Here is a 20,575-nt window from a genome sequence, read left to right on the forward strand (position 1 = left end):
TTTTCATCTCCCAAAGAAGATTTCATCCATTTTGCGTTCAATTTGCAACATATGCCACAATTCAGACCACATTTATTTTCTTAATTTGTGGTTAATTTTAAAAATGTAATTTGCCATAAACATTTTACGTATTACTTTTTATTTTGTTCAGTATTTTTTATTTATATTTTTAATAAAAATAATATGATTGAAAACTGTTCCCACCAGCCATTAATTTACGGTTTATTAATCATAATGAGTATTGAAAATTGCTTGATATGTTTGTAGACATGTTTGTACATGGTTAAGCATGTTTTGCTTATATGTATATAGCAAGAGTGAAAATAAAAATTATTATACAGAAAAAAAGAAATTAAATAAAACCGAAAAAATATGAAAATTTATCAATTAAATATTAAAACCTTAATAAATAATAAACAAAATGACCACCAACCAATAAACAAAGTGTATGTATAAAATACACAATACTTTTGTATAAATAAATACATATTAAAGCTCTTACACTTCTACATAAATACATATGTATGTATTTATACAACAACAGTGAGTAACAAATTTATGTATATGCATTTAATAAAATTTTGAAAATTTTTTAAAATACAAAAAGTCTGTTTTAGATAAAGGGTTTTTCAACCAGAACTTTGTTTTCTAAAACAAAAGCTTTAGATGAAGATGATTAAAATTTGTATTGTATTACGAAGAGAAATGTTCGGCAATTAAGAATGAACAATAATATCTGGCAAATGTCCACCACGACCACGCTGACAGATGTCGATTCTTTCATAAACATTTTTAATAAATTTTTTGGCAGAATGGAGTGTCTATTTCGTTAATCACATCACGGATTTTGAGTTTTAAGGTTGCAATCGATTCGATTGGCTCCGTATAGACTCTGTCCTTAACATAGCCCCACAAAAAATAATCCAGTGGTGTTAAATCAAACGATCTAGCTGACCACTTAATAGCTGATTTTTGTGAAATAATGCAATCGGGAAATTTTGTTTGCAATAAATTGATCGTTTCATTGGCTGTGTGAAATGTGGCACCGTCCTGTTGAAACCACATGTTAGTGATACCTACATCATCAATAATAGGCCAAAATTGAGTTGTTAACATCTCGCGATAGCGTGATCCATTGACCGTTACCGCATTTCCAGTCTCATCTTCGAAAAAAAACATCTCAATCACTCCTCCAGACTACATAGCGCACCATACAGTGACACGTTGGCCATTCTCAATAATAGCTCTAGAAGCCCAAATGCAGCAATTTTGCTTGTTGACATACCCTGACAAGTGAAAATGGGCTTCGTCTGAAGAAATGATTTTTTACGAAAAGTAACTTTAACAGAGCCACCATTTTAATAGTGGATTTTAATTATTTTAGTAGGATTTTTGAGCGAAATTGAATTCATTAAAACAATTGCCAATGCATCCACTACGAATATGTCAAAAAACTAAATATCAAAACTATCCTGTTGTTGGTGTTGCCACAATTGAAAAACAAAGTTCTTTTAGAAAAACCCGTATAATCAGGTTTACTTTTGCAGGAATAATTGACAAATGCATTGGTTTTCTTTCATATCCACCAAGGGCCGAACAAGTACAACTATGCAGATGTACACAACACTCAGAAAGTGATTCTGAGACGATCGGTATAGCCGGGCTTGACCGACTATACTTTCTATTTCTTATTGTTTACACAATAGCTTTGTGTTTAATATTTTCTTTTTTTAAATTTTCAACTTCAAACCAACACAACTTTTCGGCGCAATGAGAAAAAATATAAAATTTTTAAAAATATTTTTAATCAAATTCTCCAAAAATTTTGTATTTTCCTCATATACACTCAGGTCTCGTTTTATGCGGATTCAAATTTATACGATTTTTAAATAAATTTTTTTTTTAGAATTTTAAAAGATTTTGAAATTTTAGATGGTTTTTAAAGCTTTTTTTAATTCTTCATTTACATAACCGAGCCCTTAAGGGCCTTACCTTTTTACCATTTTTAAATTAAACCAATTTTGCATCACTGATATAAAGGTTATAGTTTTTTTTAGAAAATCAAATTCTTAATATAGATTCAGATACGGAAAGAGAATTAAAGATTCATCGCGGACTGACTGATCTGTTTTCCGAATATAAAGAGTTGCATAAGCAACTTAAAAATTCAAAATCGCAAAGTTTAATGACAAATTATTTTGCAAGAAAAAAGGCAATTGAAGCTCCTACTCCACTAGATTAATTGTAGTGATAAAAATGATATTTTACCATATGATGACAATATGATTATATCATCTAGTTATGAAAGTGACGTTGAACCAATTCCAAACCGATGCAGACAATTATTCTGTGATTCAGATTAATCATGCATATTTACAGAATTTCCTTAAAAAATGTGTTAGCTCATTTTTTTTGCATCATTTTCACTTTTTCTGTAGTTATAAATACTTTTGTTTATTTTTTTTAACGTATTTTGTTTTTATTGTTTAAGTAAATTAAAAAAATATATTTTTGTTGATTTTTTTTATGCGATTTTGTTCTGATTTTTTAATTAAAATCTGAATACGCGGGTTTTCAGAATTTTGGAACGAATCATTAGTTTTTGTATGAAGCTAGGGTATCGTTTAATGCGAATTCAATTTATGCGATATTTGTTTGGAACGCATCTATCGCATAAAACGAGACCGAGTGTTCTACACAAATTATGTGATTTTCAATATTTTTTAGAGTAGCGTCTAATAAAGATATATTTAAAAATAGTAGAAAACATAAAATCAACCATGATTCTAAAAGGTTAGTTTATAATAAACCTGAATAATTCAATATTGTCACCCACTGTCACTACATACAAGTATGAGTAAATGCCCGGCAGTTAAGCAAGTAGTTAATGTATCCCTTATAGACAGTAATTGCCACTAATGTCTTATCACTTGGCTGACTCCAATTTATATATTTTGAGTCATTTGACACGTATGTACTCTTTGCAGTGTAGAGAGAAGACTGTTGGTTACTTTATACATCCCAGGTAGAGAATTGGCACTTAAGTGTCTCTAAGTAATCTACAGTGTTGTCACTTTATAAGTTTTGTGAGTATTTCGTACAAACTGATTTTATACAAATTGTGTTGATATAATTCTCATACAGTTTATTTTTATTTTTGCTAAAGTATAGTGATATCCCATGTAACATAGTGTGAATTAAATAGTAACTTTAGTGTCTCTTAGTATCCAATAGTGAAGTCACTTTAAACGTTTATTTTGTACTGTACTTAATAAAGTAGTTATTTTAGCCACCAGGTGACTATTTGTGTTCAAATAGTACTCATACATGTTGAAATAACTAGTAACCTGATAGGTAGATAGTAATGTAACTGATGCTATGTAACCAGTATGTGAATTCAATGCATTGAATAATATGGATCAGCTATTAGACAGTCTCTTTGTAATCAAAAAGGGTCATGCACGTGTTAAAATAACTAGTCACGTAGCTATTGAAGTAACTAAGTAGTAGTTCCCACCCTAAGTGATAGGCAAAATCACTAGTTCGGGACTGTCTCTTAGAACTGCTGGGTATGAGTAAATGTGTTTAAAATGTACACAACTGCACTATTTCACATAAACAAACACAACACGGCCATAAAACACTGTTTACAGTATAATGCGAGTGAGTACAAAGAACACACACAATTCCTTAAACATGGATGGATGTAAGTATTTATGTGTGTTGTTCGTGCAATATACTGTACAGTACAGTACTGTAGACACTAACTGTCTGTGTGAGTGACTGTAAACACTTTTATATGCGGTATCCTATGTGGGTGCATGAGTGTGTGAGGCATCCCAGCAGTTCTAGGAGACTGTCCCGAACCATAACTTTGGGTGACAACTAGTTACATAACTAGCTATGTAACTAGATATTTTAACATGGTCAATTGACCCTTTTGAATTACAATGATACTGTCTGTTAGCTGGTCCAAAGTTTTCCATGCATTGGATTCATATATCGGTTACGTAGAATCAGTTATCTTACTATATACCTAATTGACCTCAAATAGTCCTTTAAAAAGGCATCTCATAGACAGTCCAATAATCTCCAATAGTTTTATTCTGACGGGTAAAAAACTACTTTGTAAAGTGCTGTACAAAATAAATGTTACACTCTAGGTTACTAAGATACACTAAAGTAACAATCATGGGATACACTGACAACATAAGCAAAAAGAAAATAAAATGTATGAGAATTATATCAAAACAATTTGTGTTAATCCACTACAAAATAAACATTTAAAGTGACAGCACTCTAGATTACTTAGAGACACTAAAGTGATAATTGACTTCACGCTTGATTACCTGGGATGTATAAAGTAACCTGTTGACCTCTATCTGCACTACAAAGAGCACAAACATGACAAATGACCCAAAAAAATATAAATTGCATTCAGTCAAGTGATCAGACATTAGTGACAATTACTGATTATAAGGGATACATTGGCTACTTGCTTAACTGCTGGGGTGTGTTAGCACAAACAAGTGCATATTATGAATATTTCAATTTAAATGATAATTTGTTGAGTGGCTTTGTTGTTGCTACTACAGTTGGTTGAATGGTTGTGTTGTCTGTGATGCAATCAACAACAGTAACAAGGACAACAACAACTGTTGAGCACACAGACCAAAGGGATACAGAAATTATCATCATTGGAATTTTTAATGTTGTTTTGTGTGTGCGTATGTTATATTTTTTGGTAGAATGTGAAAAAGACGTGGCTTTAAAACAACAATTTTTAACATTGAACATGGCACATACACTGCAACAATAACACTTGCTCACACACACACATATATACCCTTTACATATGTAAGTATGTGTGTGTGTGTGAGAGAGCATAAAAACATATACATATGTATTTTCATATGCATAATTTCCTTACACAATGCCAACACCACACATTGCACATGGCGGATGTCCGCTAGCTGATAATGGTCTAGGTTGTCCATCCGGTCCTAATGCTGCTGCCTTTGCAGCTGCTTCCATTTCTTCCTTGTACTCCGGCGTCTGCAGTGCCGGACACACTGGCATAACAATTAGTCTGGGATCAGGTATTTCTGGTATGGCTGCAACGGCGGGTTTTGGTGGTTCTGTGGTGGCTGTTGATTTGGGTGTTGGCAAACTGGGGCGATGTGTTGCGGCCGGTGCCAATGTATTCTGTTGTAATGGTGTACCAATGCGCTCATCCTCATGCTCATCATGCTTGTGATGTCCAATGGCATGACTTCGAGTCCAATAGTAGTTGGATGTGCTGTGGGGCTCTAGATTTAAGGATTTGACAATTATATTTGTGGTGTAAAGAAAAATAAATAAATTCAAGTATACATATGTATTACTTTAATTGTTGGTCAACTTCATTGATTGTCACATTCAAATAAATTTGTTTTCCTTTTTTTACATAATCCTAATTATTGCCCACATTGTTATGCTCTTAATTCTAATTTTTATTTCATGCCTAAAACTATGCAAGTTAAGCGTAAATATTTTAACAACTATTTGTAAATAACTCTATTTAGTTGGTTTTCTAATTAGTAATTTCTAGCATATAACTACAATATTTAATGTACTGAAATCTTAATTCAGAATTAAAAATTTCCGGAAATCATTTCATAAAACCATTCCAAGGCTTTGAATTGAAGAAAAATATAATCATTTAGTAGATTTTATTCAGCTATTTTGTAAAGGATTCGAATGAAAGAAAAATTTAATTATTCAATAAGGAATTTATTCTATAGAGAATTAATTCTCAATGAAATGGTTAAGAGAAGAAAGACTTTTATCAGGAAAGTTATTAACACATGATCATCAGAGCTGCTCAAAAACACCGCTTACAAAAATATAGGTAATTATCGCAAAAACGATGATTTAAGCGATAATTATAATTCTGTACATTCAAATATGATATCCAAGAAGTTATTGGGTAAGTGATGTACATATGTATGTATATATACATAATTGTAGAAGAGATTTTGTTTTGCTCACAATATATAAGATGAATTTATTGAACGAGAAATTATAAATTACACTACTCGACAATGAACCAAAAAAATATTTTTTTTGTAATACAATACTGAACAGCTTCCTGATGGAAAATATGTAATAATTGTGCAAATAAGAAAATATTTTCTCGTTTATACATATTTTATATAGAAAATACTGTCATACACACAATTTTCTATTGAATATATTGTTATTCACAGAATTTTACATTAAACCCTTAAAGTATGCTAATAATTTTACACTAATATTAAAGAGAACCTAACAAATGACAATTTAAACGACCACTGTGATAAATTAGTATATTTATATGACCATTGTGGTTAATTAGTATTTTTTTAGCAAAGACGAATGATTTTTGTTTGATTTCAAATTTTAATTGTTGTTTTTTGTTTGTTTTTTAAAGTATTTTTAGTTAAATTTTCATTGTTGAAATTGAAATGATTTTTGCAATGAAAAAAGAGAAAGAAAGAGATAGAGAGATAAATAAGTAAACTTACGTAATGAGACGTTCACATTCAACACAGATATTTTGACCAGTTGGCAAACCACCAGTACTTGGGGGTTTTGGTTGGGTTACTGGTGCAGTAACGTGTCTAGTGCTTGATTGTTGTTGTAGATGATGTTGTTGTTGTTGGTGCTGATGTTGGTGCTGATGTTGATGCTGTTGTTGTTGGGGTGGTTGGTATTGTTGTTGTTGTTGAGGTGGTTGGTATTGTTGTTGTTGGTGTTGTTGATGGTGTTGTTGTTGATGTTGTTGTTGATGTTGTTGTTGATGTTGTTGGTGTTGTTGAGGTTCTTGATATGGATGATTGTTGAATGCTGTTGTTTGTGTCGTTTTTTTTAATTTTTTATTTCATTTGTTCATGTCAAAAAGAATTGTGTTTCATTGTTAATTGTTTGACGAGATGCAGCAGCCAACATGTTTGTGTGTTTGTGAAGGGGAACCATTATTTGAGCGCATGATTTGGACATGAATAAACAACAATTCAATACATTTGAATGATAAACAATACAAAAACAACACATTTAGCCACAAAAAGAGAATGAAAATATAAGAAAAATGTATAGTAAGTAAAAATTGCGCTAAAAATAACAAAGTGCATACAAAATTATTGCATATATATAATTATTTTTAATATCTTTCCAAATTTTCAAGGTCTTCTTGTAGAATTTTTAAAAAAAAATTTACTTAATATTCACACAAAAGCTAACATAAATCGTTAATGAACATACAAATTCTATCTATTTAAATACTTTCGAAATCATTTTTTAACCTAAACATTTTTTTTAAAGCAAATCTAATACACATTGTTTTTCCCTACAATTTTCTTTCTACATTACAATTCAAATCCATCATCTAGTCTAAATAGGTTTTGTCCATTATTAATGCAATATAGAATAATTGCTAAATTATAGTAATCGCTTATATTACCTGGTGTAGAGGGGCCAGATTCTTCTTCACGCAAGAATTTCAAAACTTCAGACTTCTCGGCCTGGTATTCCTTTTCGTTTTTCTTGAAGTTAACACTGTGGGGAAGAAAAGAAACAAATATAAATAAATCAATAAATTATACATCCTTAAAATATGCAATAGTTTTAATAATTAATTATGAAACTACAGTAAAGAACAGAAAAGTTTAGTGTAACATTAGCAGCATACATACATCGAATAATAAAATATTCGGTTGTAATAATAATAGTAATTCTAACAATTCTAGTACATTTTCTGTAATATATTAATTGCTTACATAATTAGTATTTAGTTTTTTGACAAACTAGGTTTATATTCCTATTCAAAAACTGTGTGCATATTGTCATACACACAGTGTATAACTTTGATGCCAAAATAAGCATCTGCTTTATAAGTATTGGATCAAATCCAATATTTAAATAATTAATTTGAATCAGAATTTGGCAAAATTGTATTTAAAATTTTTAGTAGCATTCCTATGAAATGGATCTTAAACGAAACGAATAAAATTTGTTTAATTTAAAAGCTTTCAAGAAATCAAGTCTTATGTAATCGATGTCGGTTTTAGATAAACTGCATAGCAGTCAATAAAGGAAAACACCTGAGCTCTAATGTTTAAAGTTTATTACAACATGTCATTGAATGTTTTTGGCTTTGAAACATTTTTCTATTTCCGTTTTCTATTTTTATGAACATTTAGGTAGCTGTCGTGTTTTGAGTAGGAATGGAAAAATGCATGTGATCGTTCTGTTTTTGAAAATTAATCTTAATTTACTGAGTAAATTTTACTCGATAATTTCAGCCATTTTTGGCTGAAAATATTGTATGAACTTTCAAACCAAAAGATTTGGAATAATTCCAGGTATAAATATAATTTTAACTAGTTAGTCATGACAACAAATCATACATAACCTGGTATTACATTTTAGGGCATAATCAAAATGTTTTGCAAATTATTATGACATTTTTAATGCTATTTTCCAATTGACATGACATATTTGTTGTTGTAGGAGTAAAGACAGACGCCACAAACCACTCAGGAGCGTGTTTCCTTCGATTAAAAATATGTGAATATATTCCATTGTTTAGGTATCTCTTAGAGTTAGCGAATTATACGCACTTAAAAATTCATCGATTTCGTTCAATTTAAACAATCGAATTTTCAATATTCAATGACAAAAATAATAAATTTTAATTTTGAACATTTAAAAACGTTTGGCCTATATTTTTGCAGATATCTTTAAAGAAATAGTTTCAAAAGAGAAAACACCTAAAATTTGTAAAAATTTTATATTTAGTGTTTTAAACTTTTAAATATCTGTTACAGGACCAATGGGAGACAAAAAAAATTTCGAATATTGCGGGATTTAATTTTCATAGACTATACATTTCCTACCAATTTCAAAATTTTTGTGAAATTTATAAAATATCGAATACAATATTGCAGCAATACCTCCAAAGTTCAGTTGTTTGTTTAAAAAAAAATATTTTTCTAAATTTCAAAATAGTATTATTTTCTAGCAAAAAAAATATTTAAAAATGTACTACATCTTTATTAGCATCTTAAATCCATAAAATTCGTCTATTAAGAAATCTTCAAGTGGGTATTAGATAACATTTATTGTCAAAATACTAGCTCTATTATAGCCAGCGGTACAAAAACAGCTGGAAATGTCATGTACTTAAAGAAACATTGTTGGCAGCTCGGAAATTTATATTAATTATAACAAAATATGTTTAAATAAAAGTCGCTTGAAAAGTTCATGAATATTAAAAATTAATTACTTTCATAATTATGTTTGAAATGATAATCATTTATTTGAATTTCTAAAATAAATAGGCTATCATAATGATAGTACTTAAATCGATTGTAAATTTCTGAAGTTGAAGGTACTTTCTCTGTATACAGAAACCGGCCAACTTGGTGAAATTTTCAAATTAGAATACAATTATTAATTTCATATTTTTTATTTAGTTTGATAATAAAAATGTCCGATAATAAAAATACACGGATTATACATCGAAATTTAATTTCCTTAACTTACTAAAAGAAATATGATTTATTCTATTTAGAATTAGTCACACTTTCAAAAATGTATTGAAGTGAAGCTGCCAAACTTAAAATATTTAGACAAAATTCAAGAATTTTTATGTAATAAAATAAATTATTACGCTTTTGGCACTAACTTTATTTACATTTGGAGGTATTATCGAAAATGTAGTGATTATTATTCATTTTAATTATATAAATTGTTCACAGAATTTTCTGTACAAAAAAATATGTATGTACTTTAAAAATAATTTTTATTTAAAATTTTAATTTTATTTGCTCTAAATTGAGTTTAGCACTTTTCCACTTTCTTACCACTTTGCCGCAAAACGAATTTGTAATACACACTGTAGAAATTTATTTAACAGGCTCTTTAAATACAAAAATTATGTAGTATACTTTAAGGCACGCACATATTTTATGTTTCAACTACCCCAAACGCAAATAGCATTAGTTTTGTAGCCTACTTTATATTTTGTTTGTAACCATTTTTTTATCAGTAACAAAACCTGCAGAGAATACTCCTAGTGCAGCCACTACCGCAAATACGTGTACACTGGCACACTCACCTACAGGAGACTGACGCTTACAGGCATTAAGAAAATTAATTTAAGTTTATGGTTTGGAAAAAAAAAACGCAGCAACATTTACACAAAAATACATACATACATACTTTAAACTCGTGTTCTATGCGGTTGCAACAACCAGCGAACTACAATGAGATACAATGCAACACTTATACATCCTTTGCTAAATAAATACAGCTGTGTATGTATGTGGTATGCATTTCTATTGGTAGTAGAATATACTAACTATGAACCTAGTTACTCGTACTAAAACAATATGTTGTTATTGCTGCAATTTAAGTTTTTTTTTATGTTGTCGAGTTTTCTAGGTTAAGCTTTAGTTATTGCTATTGTTTCTATTGTTGTTGTTAGCGGTATTGTTGTTGGTTAAAATTGTTGAGGGTAAAACTTAGGGGAACTTCACTTTCATATTTGTAAATCCTTAGAGTAAAATTTAGAAGAAAAACAACAATGGAAACACAACTGAACATACATCAGAGTCCCATACCAGCCAACACAGAAAGTGAGAGAAAGTTTTAGTTTTTTTTTGTTTTTCTTCATGCTTTTCAAAATGAAAACAAACTTTAACAACATTTTAACTTTGGCCCTTTTGCAGTGGAAAAAAAATAACTTACGGGTGCAAAAGTGCAAATACGCGATATGAAAAAACGAAACAAAAACTAAAGTTCTGACGAAATATGGAACCAGGTTTACAGCCAAGTTATAGACTTAAAGAAGGGGGTAATATTTTAAATTTTGTTACAAGTATTATAGATTTGAAAAATTTTGTGTACAAAAGAAACTGTTTATTTTATGATAAAAAAGTATTAAGTTTAAAACTAGTACAAATATGGGGGATTTCATGTCAAGTGAAGGAACTTTTGAAATCGATGTCTTCCGATCGGCATGAAATTTGCACCAAGGTTAGTTCTATTAGACACAATTCCTCTACAAGATCGGTCGAAACTGTCAAAATTTCAAAAATTTTAAAAATTTGTTTTTGTTTTATATACAAAATTTTCAAATTATGAAAGGCAAATCAACGTTTGAATTTTGGTGTGTTTGTTCTGTTAAGAATTTGTATATAAAACAAAAACAAATTTTTAAAATTTTTGAAATTTTGTTTTTGCTTTCCATATAAATATCACTTTGTGAAGTGATTTACAAAATTAGGGCCTTAGATAGTTATTTCTTCAATCATTCAAAAAACCAAATTAAGAAAAAAAATTGAAATTTAGAATTTTTGCTTTGGCCAAGCTTAGATGTTTTCCTTGCAGAAAAGAGAAAGCTTAGATGTTTTCCTTGCAGACCTATTTGGTCGCTTAGTGGGATGCGAGTTGGATATTTATCAAAATAAATGTTTTGTAACTGAAATCATAAAATTTTTGACTTTTCTTTTCAAAATCTAAATTTGTTCCCAAAATTATTATTTTCTTTGCTCGAAAGAAAGCTTGATCTATTCCTTTAAGAGGTTAGGATGTGAGTGGGATATACATATATCAAAATAAATGTTTTGTAACTCAAGACATATGTGCATTTTTTATGTAAAAAAATTTCATTCCGATCGGAAGACATCGGTTTCAAAAGTTGGTTCACTTGATATGAAATCCCCTATATATTCATTTGTTCATTGAATTAAGCATATATTTTTTAAATATATTAAGTAGGTTTATTAAGTACTTTTTGTTTCCCAAATATACGTAAAAATTTTAAGAAATACCAGTCTAAGGCAACCTTTGAAATTTAAAGGTTTTTAATGAAAAATATAATTTTGAAAAAATAAATTTTAGTTAATAAAATTGGGTGCACACACTCTTATTACTGTTACAATTTTTTTTAAATCTTTGAGAAAAATTTTTAATTTGATAATTTTTCATAGCTTAAGATTTTAGAAAACAGGTTTCAATTTCATACTTTTAGGTTTATTATAAACTAGATAACCGCCACGGCTTCGCCCGCTAGCTATTAACTAATATTAGGTCTTCAAATTTCTAAAAAATGTCTCTTATTAAGAAAAGTGAGAAGTGAAAAGAAGGTAATATATTAAAAATTTAAATTTCCGAATTTTTGATTTTTTTTCTCTACAAACCATCTCCTGAAAAAAATATTAGCCAAATCGATCTAGCCGTTCTCACATGATGCTTACATATATGGATCATTTCATTTTTATATATGTATACACTGGTGCATATTCCTATAAACGCACTTAATTTTTGTCTGTATTTTTGTTATATCTTTGTTGTTCTCATCCAAAACCAAATTTAACTTTTTTTAATGAGAGACAACTTAACGGTACTTTTTGAAAGTAAACAAGTTTTTTTTCTTATTCTTGTTATTTGCCTTAATTATGCGATCAAATGTTCTTGGTGCTATTCTAAGTGGAAGATTCGCAGACGTGAAATTTATTTTTAAAAAAGTTACCAAAAATGAAATATTATTAACTTTTCTAATAGTAACATCTTAATTTACTGCAACTTTTTCTATTTGAATCAATAAATTTCATTACTTTTAAAGATGCCCAAGGGATCTTTTTTGTCCGATCAAGAAAAGATTCAATTAAATTTTTTCACGACCAAGGATGTTCCAATAGAGAAATTGGACGTAAAATCGATCGTTCGGAAAGTGTGGTGCGAAATTTCTTGAAGAAAGGTCAAAATTATGGAGTTCGCAAACCTACAAAGGGAAATACAAAACTAACAAGAAGACAATTTAATCTAATAAAACAAGAAGCAACCCTCAACAAATTCAATTCCACACAAATAAAGAATAAATTGAATCTTCCAGTGACTTCCAAACACGTAGCACACTTTTTACGAAACGCTGAAAATATAAAATGGAAAAAGCCGAAATGTAAACCAATGCTAAAAAAGCACCATAAAGAAAATCGTCTAAAATTCGCAAGAAAATATATGAAATGGACAGATGAGTGGAAAAAAGTAATTTTCTCTGACGAAAAAAAATTAAATTTAGACGGTCCTGACTCATACTCATGCTATTGGCACGATTTGAGATCAAACGATGTTCAGATGTCAAAACCTAATTTCGGTGGTGGAAGTGTTATAGTTTGTACAGCGTTTTCTGCAGTTGGCAATTCGAAAATATGGGTTGTTCCGATGGTTTGCGATTTATAACGAACTGTTGGAAGATGCTCTTCTCTCACTTATGGATGAAGATTGCATATTCCAATAAGATAATGCTGCAATCCATGTTTCTAAGCAATCGAAATCTTGGTTTAATGCACATAGCATTCCTCTGTTGGACTGTCCGGACTTAAACCCAATGGAGAACTTGTTGGGATACATGTCCCGTAAATTTTATGCAAATAATGCCCAGAATGAAAGTATAATGACTGTGACAGAGCTGAAACCAAGAATTAAACAAGTCTGGGAGGAAATTGATTCCAATCTGCTTAAAAAATTAGTAGAATCAATGTCAGACCGTATTTTTGAATCAATCCATAACAAAGGATCATCCACACATTATTAATAATGCTACAGTGGCCCATAAATTAAAGTGCGTTTATAGGAAAATACCCTTAAAAATGGCTGTTAATCTCGAAAATTAAGGTAAAAAAATAAATAAAGTACAAATGATTTTTTTTTCGATCATCTTTTGAAATAAACGTAATTTTTTGTATTATATTATTTGTTTATAACGAAAATTCATTTAATATCTTTAATAATAAAGTTCTACAAAACTTTGGAAGCTAAATGTTATAAACTTTGTCCTACTGTACGATTTATTTGTACCTCATTTTGCAATCGGATCAGCAGTTTTGAATAGAAAAATGTATTACCACTTTATTTCCGATCGGCCACACTGTGCCCGATTTGAACGGAATTATCAAGGTTTTTGGAATCATCATATGCTAGGAGACTTAGTCGCAATATCGTGGGAGCCAAATGCAAATATTTTGTCAATATTTTTGATGTCCACTTAATGAACAAAAACCATGAGTACTAGTGTAATCAGGAATATTTCTATGTCAAAGTACCTAGCACTTCAAATTATTTCCTTACTTTGTCATACGTCCCTGCCTAACACCCTAAATTGTTGCACAAATATAACACAACAATTTAAGGAACTAGAGATTTTTGCAGCATTTTTGTTGTTGTGTTGAATAACAACATTTCGAAAATAATTTACAATGTTTTAAAGACTTTTGTTTCGCAAATTGAAAATTATTAACAAGTATGCAATTTTTTATATCAACTTTATATAAAAAACTAGATAAGTTTTTTTTTTTTTTTTGAACTTACCCAAGGACACCACCAGCCAAAACTTCAGCCTGAGCCGAGAGGGTTTCTGCAATAGATTCATCGCTATAAATGCCAACTGGGCTGTTGTATTGTTTATTGACAATACTCTTAACGTTGCCATCAACGCCATTGCCCTAGAATATGAAAAGAAGCAAAGGATAAAGTATAATGTGTAAAATAAATGATAAAATCAAAAGATAAACACAACAACCAGGAATAAAATCAGTAAAATTTTATAAAGTAAAATTGCAAAGGCAGTGCTTTATAATGTTAAAAGTTTATTAGATGATTTGGTTTCTGTTTATTCTCTGTTCCGAAATGGGGTCATAAAGTATTTTACTTAAATGAAAGCGAAAAAAACAAAAATAAAACGAAATATGCCCAAGAGCAAAATAATCAACAGCAGAAAATAAAGTTACAAGTTTCGTTTACTTTTTATTTTGTATTGCTTTTGTAAAGTGATAAAATTATTATTTTATTCTCGTTTCCTTTCACTCTTACTTATTTATTTTAAAGTTAGTAAATCTTAAACTATAAAGGGATTTAAAAATTGCATTTAAAAGTTTCAAATAATTGATATACGTACTTAAGAGAGTTTTTTTGAAAAGCTTTAGTATTTATTGAAACTTTACAGTGTAAAGTAAAGTTTACACTATGTCATTAAATAAATAATTTAATGGTGGAGAGCATAAGAAGAAACCTGTTTCGGTATTTAAGGAATGGCTAATGCCAACAAGTCAACAGTCGTAAACTAGCTGTAGGCTAGGTAAGTAATCAATTTGTGTGCTCAATAACCCCTTCGGGACGGAGTTTTATTTTAAGAACCAAAATATATATGGTAGACATTTTTGCATATTCTAAAAAATGTGGAAAAAATATTATGTTCTGCATACTCAGAAATACTGAAATCCACCTTTTGTTTTGGGACATATAATCCCAATAAGCATTTTTCGTGGGACATATAATCCCAATCAGTGCTCTTGATGGGGGATTCGAAATTAAAAAATGAATAAAACATCAGAACATTATTAAATTTAGATGAAAGTACACATTTATTTGCTTATTTATAGCATTTTTTAAATGTAATTAGGGATTTAATTTGTTTAATAGTCCAAAATACAAAATACAAAACACAAAGCGTTGTTGCAGCCTGAGCATATCATCTTTGTACACTTTTCGATAACAAGTGAATACCAGATTGCTCTACTGGCATACTGGTCTAATAAAATATAAATGGAGAAATTCGGGAAATATTTGGACCATCTAATATCAAAAAACTAGAGCAAGGTGGGTAAAAATTTAGAAAATTTATTTTCAAATACGAATATCTCCTAAGCTATAAGAGATAAGGTTTTTTATAGTGTTTTACGAGGGGATTCTTTGTTTGTAATTTTTTTGAAATCGGAATCCAAACGAGGTAATCCCAAAGTGACATACTTTGGAATGCCCTGGCCGTGCCCCTGGAGGGTCAATGTGGTTCAAGCTCAAAACTTGAACTCTACAGTACTTCATCTTTGCGCATGTCAAGAGTTTATTAATAATAACACTGTCCAACAAATTGAGACTTTTTGATTGGAACTGAATAGCGACACCATGTTGAGCAAAACATTTTTGTAGAATATATTTACAGTCCAGCTGGTCTGAGTTTTTCTGATCGAAGGGAGCATTATACTTAATGAAAAAATGTTGTAAGTTAATGTCTGAGAGAATTCTTATTGTTAGAGTTATATTGTGGTTTTTTTTTTCATTTTTTTTTGGAAGATAATAACCTTCTAGCTCCACTCATTATATTTTAAATTTTTGGCGAAAAATGAGAGAGCCGAGGTGGAGTGTAATTTTGCTAATTAAGCGTAAGGAACTTCATTTACAACTTTGGTATCTTTGGCAACCCCCGCTGAAATATTCAGGCAGATATTTTCGTAGATTATTTTAATGTCCTTTTTGAAAGGACTTTTTTTGATTTTCTCGAAAAAGGGTTAAATTGCCCTAAAGAGAGTAGGTAGAGGGTTAAGGTCTTCCACAAAAATTATCCCCATAAAATTCCACAATATAACTCTGACAATAAGAATTCTCTCATACATTAACTGACAACTTTTTTTTTCATTTTGTATAATGCTCCCTTCAATCAAAAAATTAAAACCTTTACCCACTGTAAAAAAAACTCAGACCAGCTGCAATATAAGTTTATTCCACAAAAATGATCTACTCAACATTCCCTTTCAGAATTATAGGATTGCTATTCTGTTCCAAATGTGCTGTTGGAATTACAAAGAATGTTGAAAATCCATTTATCATGTCTTTGAAAGACGTAGAGAAAAACTTGTTACCAATTTAGAGAGTTATCCGTCAAATAAAGTATTTTTTAAGTAACAATAGAGGAAAAAATTGGATATCAAATTTGTATTAAAATCTTAAAATGTTTTTTTTTTTAATAAAAAAATCATTTCTAAAGCGCAAAACCAGTGGTATTTTTTTTTTTTGGCAAAAGTCTATTTTTTACAGTTATTTTTTTTAGAAATCTAATGATGCAGTTCTGTAGAGAAATGTTTTATTAGTAGAAAACTATGATTTGCTTTCGAAAAAAAATAAAATTTTGTATAAAAAAGAGTTATGTTAAAGTTATCTAAATATTATACAACGAAAACTGATGCAAATTTTACTACATTTCAATTGATTATACAATAAATATGTTGAACCATACCAACAGTTTTAGAACATTTTTATTAAAATATAGTATTTTAAATTTAATAGGAAAGAAAAAATATTTAAATTGCATATATAGTTTAAGAGATCTGAGCCAATCAAAATAGCTCCCAAAAATTTAGCATTTGCAGTTTTCTTTAGAAAAAAAAAAATAAGTTAGCTCGGGCTACCTCCGTGATAGTACTACTACAAATGAAAGCTTGGAATATTTTCTTTCATTTTATGTACAAAAATTCTGCGACTTTTTAGGATTGCTGAACAAACTTATAAATTTTGTGATAAAACTCACGTATTTTTTATGAATATTTACAATATATTGCAATGCTTATTTACAATAAAAGTTTTTGCATACTTTTAGGCTTTTACTTTTTATATGAGGGATAGGAGCAATTATACTTCTATCCTTATGAAACTTTACAGATAGATTTGGGTTTTTATTTCGAGTTTCATCACGATACTATTATTTTTATGTGAGTTTTAAACGATAAAACTATTTTCAGAAAGGGACCTATATGTGGACTAGGTTCAAATATGGAACGATTTTCTTCATTCTTTGTAGTATGATATCTGGGCACTTGGAACTAACATATGAAAAATTAAATAAGATCGCTGCATTATTTAAGAATTTATGACTGATACAATGTTATTTTGGATGGACCCTTGTATGGGGGGTACCCCTAGGGACTATACGATATGAACCATTTTTAATATTTAGATTTTCTATATGAAACTAGCCAAGTGTTCCAAATATTATTATCATAGGAGCACTCCTTCTACTTTTCAAAAAAAAATTATGAACCCATACAACTGTGGGTCGCCTTATCCGTTAGCGTAATGAAGTAACTTAGTAACAGATAAAAGCTAATTTGGATTATTTCGGTGTGACTTGACCAAACATATGAAAGAAACGTTGAACAAAATTTTTTCTAAGCCCGCTGCGTTATATGTTAACTTCTACAGTCGGATACAATTTTTGTGTGAAAACTGTCAGTGTAACTTTAGATTAAAACAAAGGTAATTTTAATCCCTTATAATCTTAAAAAAAACTTAAGATTTATGCTTATGCTCTTGTTATACTAAATGTTTTACATATAATAAACCATTTGAAACAATTTCAAAATATTAATTTATAATTTTAAAATAAAATATATGTATGTATGTAAATTCATCTTTATATTTATTCAATATCCCTTTTCACAAAAAAATAATAATAATAACAATATTAATAATCCTTTAAATACACAAGCAAATCCCAATACATTAAATATTTAAGTATTATTCTCTGGCCCCAAAGGGAAACAATGCATATTTCATATTTGACACTTTTCAAATAAAAGAAAAAAACAACAATGAATACAAATATCTGTCAACCTTACTAAGTAGTAACGGATGCTGTAAGACAACAAATGGAAGCCCAGCAAAAACAATAAATACTTGAGGGATATTGAGTGATATCCTTGGAAGGGAAAATATGAAGAAATAGGAGAAGATGAGTAATATAGAAAAGGACATAAGAAAACTAAATCAAAGTAAAATGTTATAGAAAATTTCAATCATTTGTCATGTAATTTTATTAAAATGTCATAATATATGCACATTGGAATAGTAATACAAAAATAATGATGTTGGGGAAGGAAGCCAGGAAGGAAATAACACTTTTATATACATTTATAGCCTTAAGGGCATTTATGGAAATACATATAAACATTACAAACACACTCACATGTTTGTATTTTTGGGCTTTGAAACCCTTTTCAAAACCGATAGAGAGATTTTTAACACTTTATGAAGAAAACAACAACAAAAAAAGCTAATTTACATGATTATTTTTGCAAAAAAAGAGAGGAAAAGGTTAGCAGTGTATAAACACTAAAAGGACTAAGAGGTCAGTGAGCATAAAATATGTTTATGTAAAAGTATATGTATTTGTTTGGTATATATTTTGGACTACACAAAAAGGATTAGTATAATGAATATTGAGTTGAGTTACAGTTCAACCAAAAAGGATTGTTAGTGTAGCTTTCGGGGTGCTGGGTGGGGGTGTGTGTGTTTTTATTTTTATTATCATGACTATGAACTTACAAAAGGTTTGGCCGCATTATTGTAGCCACAGCCGATATGCTGGGAGTCTTGTTGTTTGTGAGCCAAAGAAGTTTTCGTCACTGTTTGAGTATAAGGTGAATTTGGTTGGGGCATTTGGCCAGTGGGTGTAACATGTGGACGCCAGGTAGAGCCACCTCTGTGAAAAGGATTAAATAGAAAAAAAATATGTTACAATTATTATAAATTTGTTTATTTGAAATGTAAATGAATTTTAATTAATCGCTTAATCTAATTTATTAGTATTTAGTTGAAATTATATAATAAAATGATAGAATTAGGAACAATATATAGTAGTTTTGCAGATATTAACAATAAAGTAAGAAAGTATCATGTTGATGAATATGATACCCTACAGCAGTTTTAAGTATGTTATGATAATGTTTTGAAATAAATTAAAGTTATTAAGTTTTATAACGAACTGATCATGCGAGAATTTACCAGAAATATTTGTTAAATACTAATGCTGATGTTTATTGATAAGCCGTGTACTTTTCCACTTAAGGAGTGCCCACGAAAAAAATACATGAATTATTTGGGGTATTCACACGGTCTGCTATTAGTCATATTGTTAAAATGTCCTAATATATTATAATAGTTGTTGTTGTGTTTTAAACAAAAAAAAAGTGGTACCGTGAAATAACTCCCAAATGAAATAACTCCCCACATAAAGATGAAATAACACCCAACAAATTTTTCATACAACTTAGGACTTATTTCATTATGAAACAACTCCTAACGCATATGAAGTTATTTCATAATTTTTTGTTGGGAGTTATTTCATAATGCAATAACTCCCAATGAAATTTTTGTTGGGTTTTATTTCTTTTAATTTTGGAAATTAGGAGTTATTTCACTGTATTGGGAGTTATTTAATTTTTGTTGGGTTCTACTTTGCAAAAGCAGAACCCATAAATATAAATAAGGCTGGTAATGCAAAAAACTTTTCTGAGCGAAGCCAGTTTTTGATACACCCCAGAGTAGAAAACCTTCGCGCCCGGTCGAATGCCGGCAATGCAAAAAACCTTTCTGAGTGAAGCCAGTTTTTGACACATCTCTGAGGAGTAAAACTTGCGCTACGCCATGCAAAAAAAGTTTGGTAAGCGAAGTATAATTTCACTTTTGAAGTTCCTTTTTTAGATTACATAATTAAATTATTTCATTTCTATTGAAATTTTTTTCATTGGGAGTAATTTCGCTTTTTTGGGAGTAATTTCATTTTACCCTTTGGTAGTTATTTCATTTTTCAAGTTTGGGAATTATTTAATTTTTGATGGGAATTATTTCATAGGGAGTTATTTCATTGGGCGTTATTTCATTTGGGAGCTATTTCACGGTGCCAATAAAAGTATTATTTTATGACAAAACAATAAACATA

At 29.5% G+C, this 20,575-nt stretch overlaps 1 protein-coding gene across 12 annotated transcripts in view; it reads right to left on the reverse strand.

The window, feature by feature from the left end:
- Positions 1–20,575, reverse strand: part of Zasp52 (Z band alternatively spliced PDZ-motif protein 52) — a 253,600-nt gene that overhangs the window by 33,595 nt on the left and 199,430 nt on the right. For 9 of the 12 annotated variants that reach the window (XM_065513721.1, XM_065513723.1, XM_065513725.1 and 6 more), the window contains exons 5-8: positions 19,180–19,336; positions 14,395–14,528; positions 7,481–7,575; positions 4,931–5,309 (exon numbers count right to left, since the gene is read on the reverse strand). In XM_065513721.1, the coding sequence (XP_065369793.1) occupies positions 4,931–5,309; positions 7,481–7,575; positions 14,395–14,528; positions 19,180–19,336 (765 nt within the window). Of the gene's footprint in view, positions 1–4,930; positions 5,310–6,545; positions 6,868–7,480; positions 7,576–14,394; positions 14,529–19,179; positions 19,337–20,575 lie in introns of all 12 variants that reach the window. The other 3 variants (XM_065513731.1, XM_065513732.1, XM_065513722.1) reach the window with 1 other exon arrangement.

The sequence above is a fragment of the Calliphora vicina genome, chromosome 5 (assembly GCF_958450345.1).
Source record: "Calliphora vicina chromosome 5, idCalVici1.1, whole genome shotgun sequence".
Taxonomy (NCBI): domain Eukaryota; kingdom Metazoa; phylum Arthropoda; class Insecta; order Diptera; family Calliphoridae; genus Calliphora; species Calliphora vicina.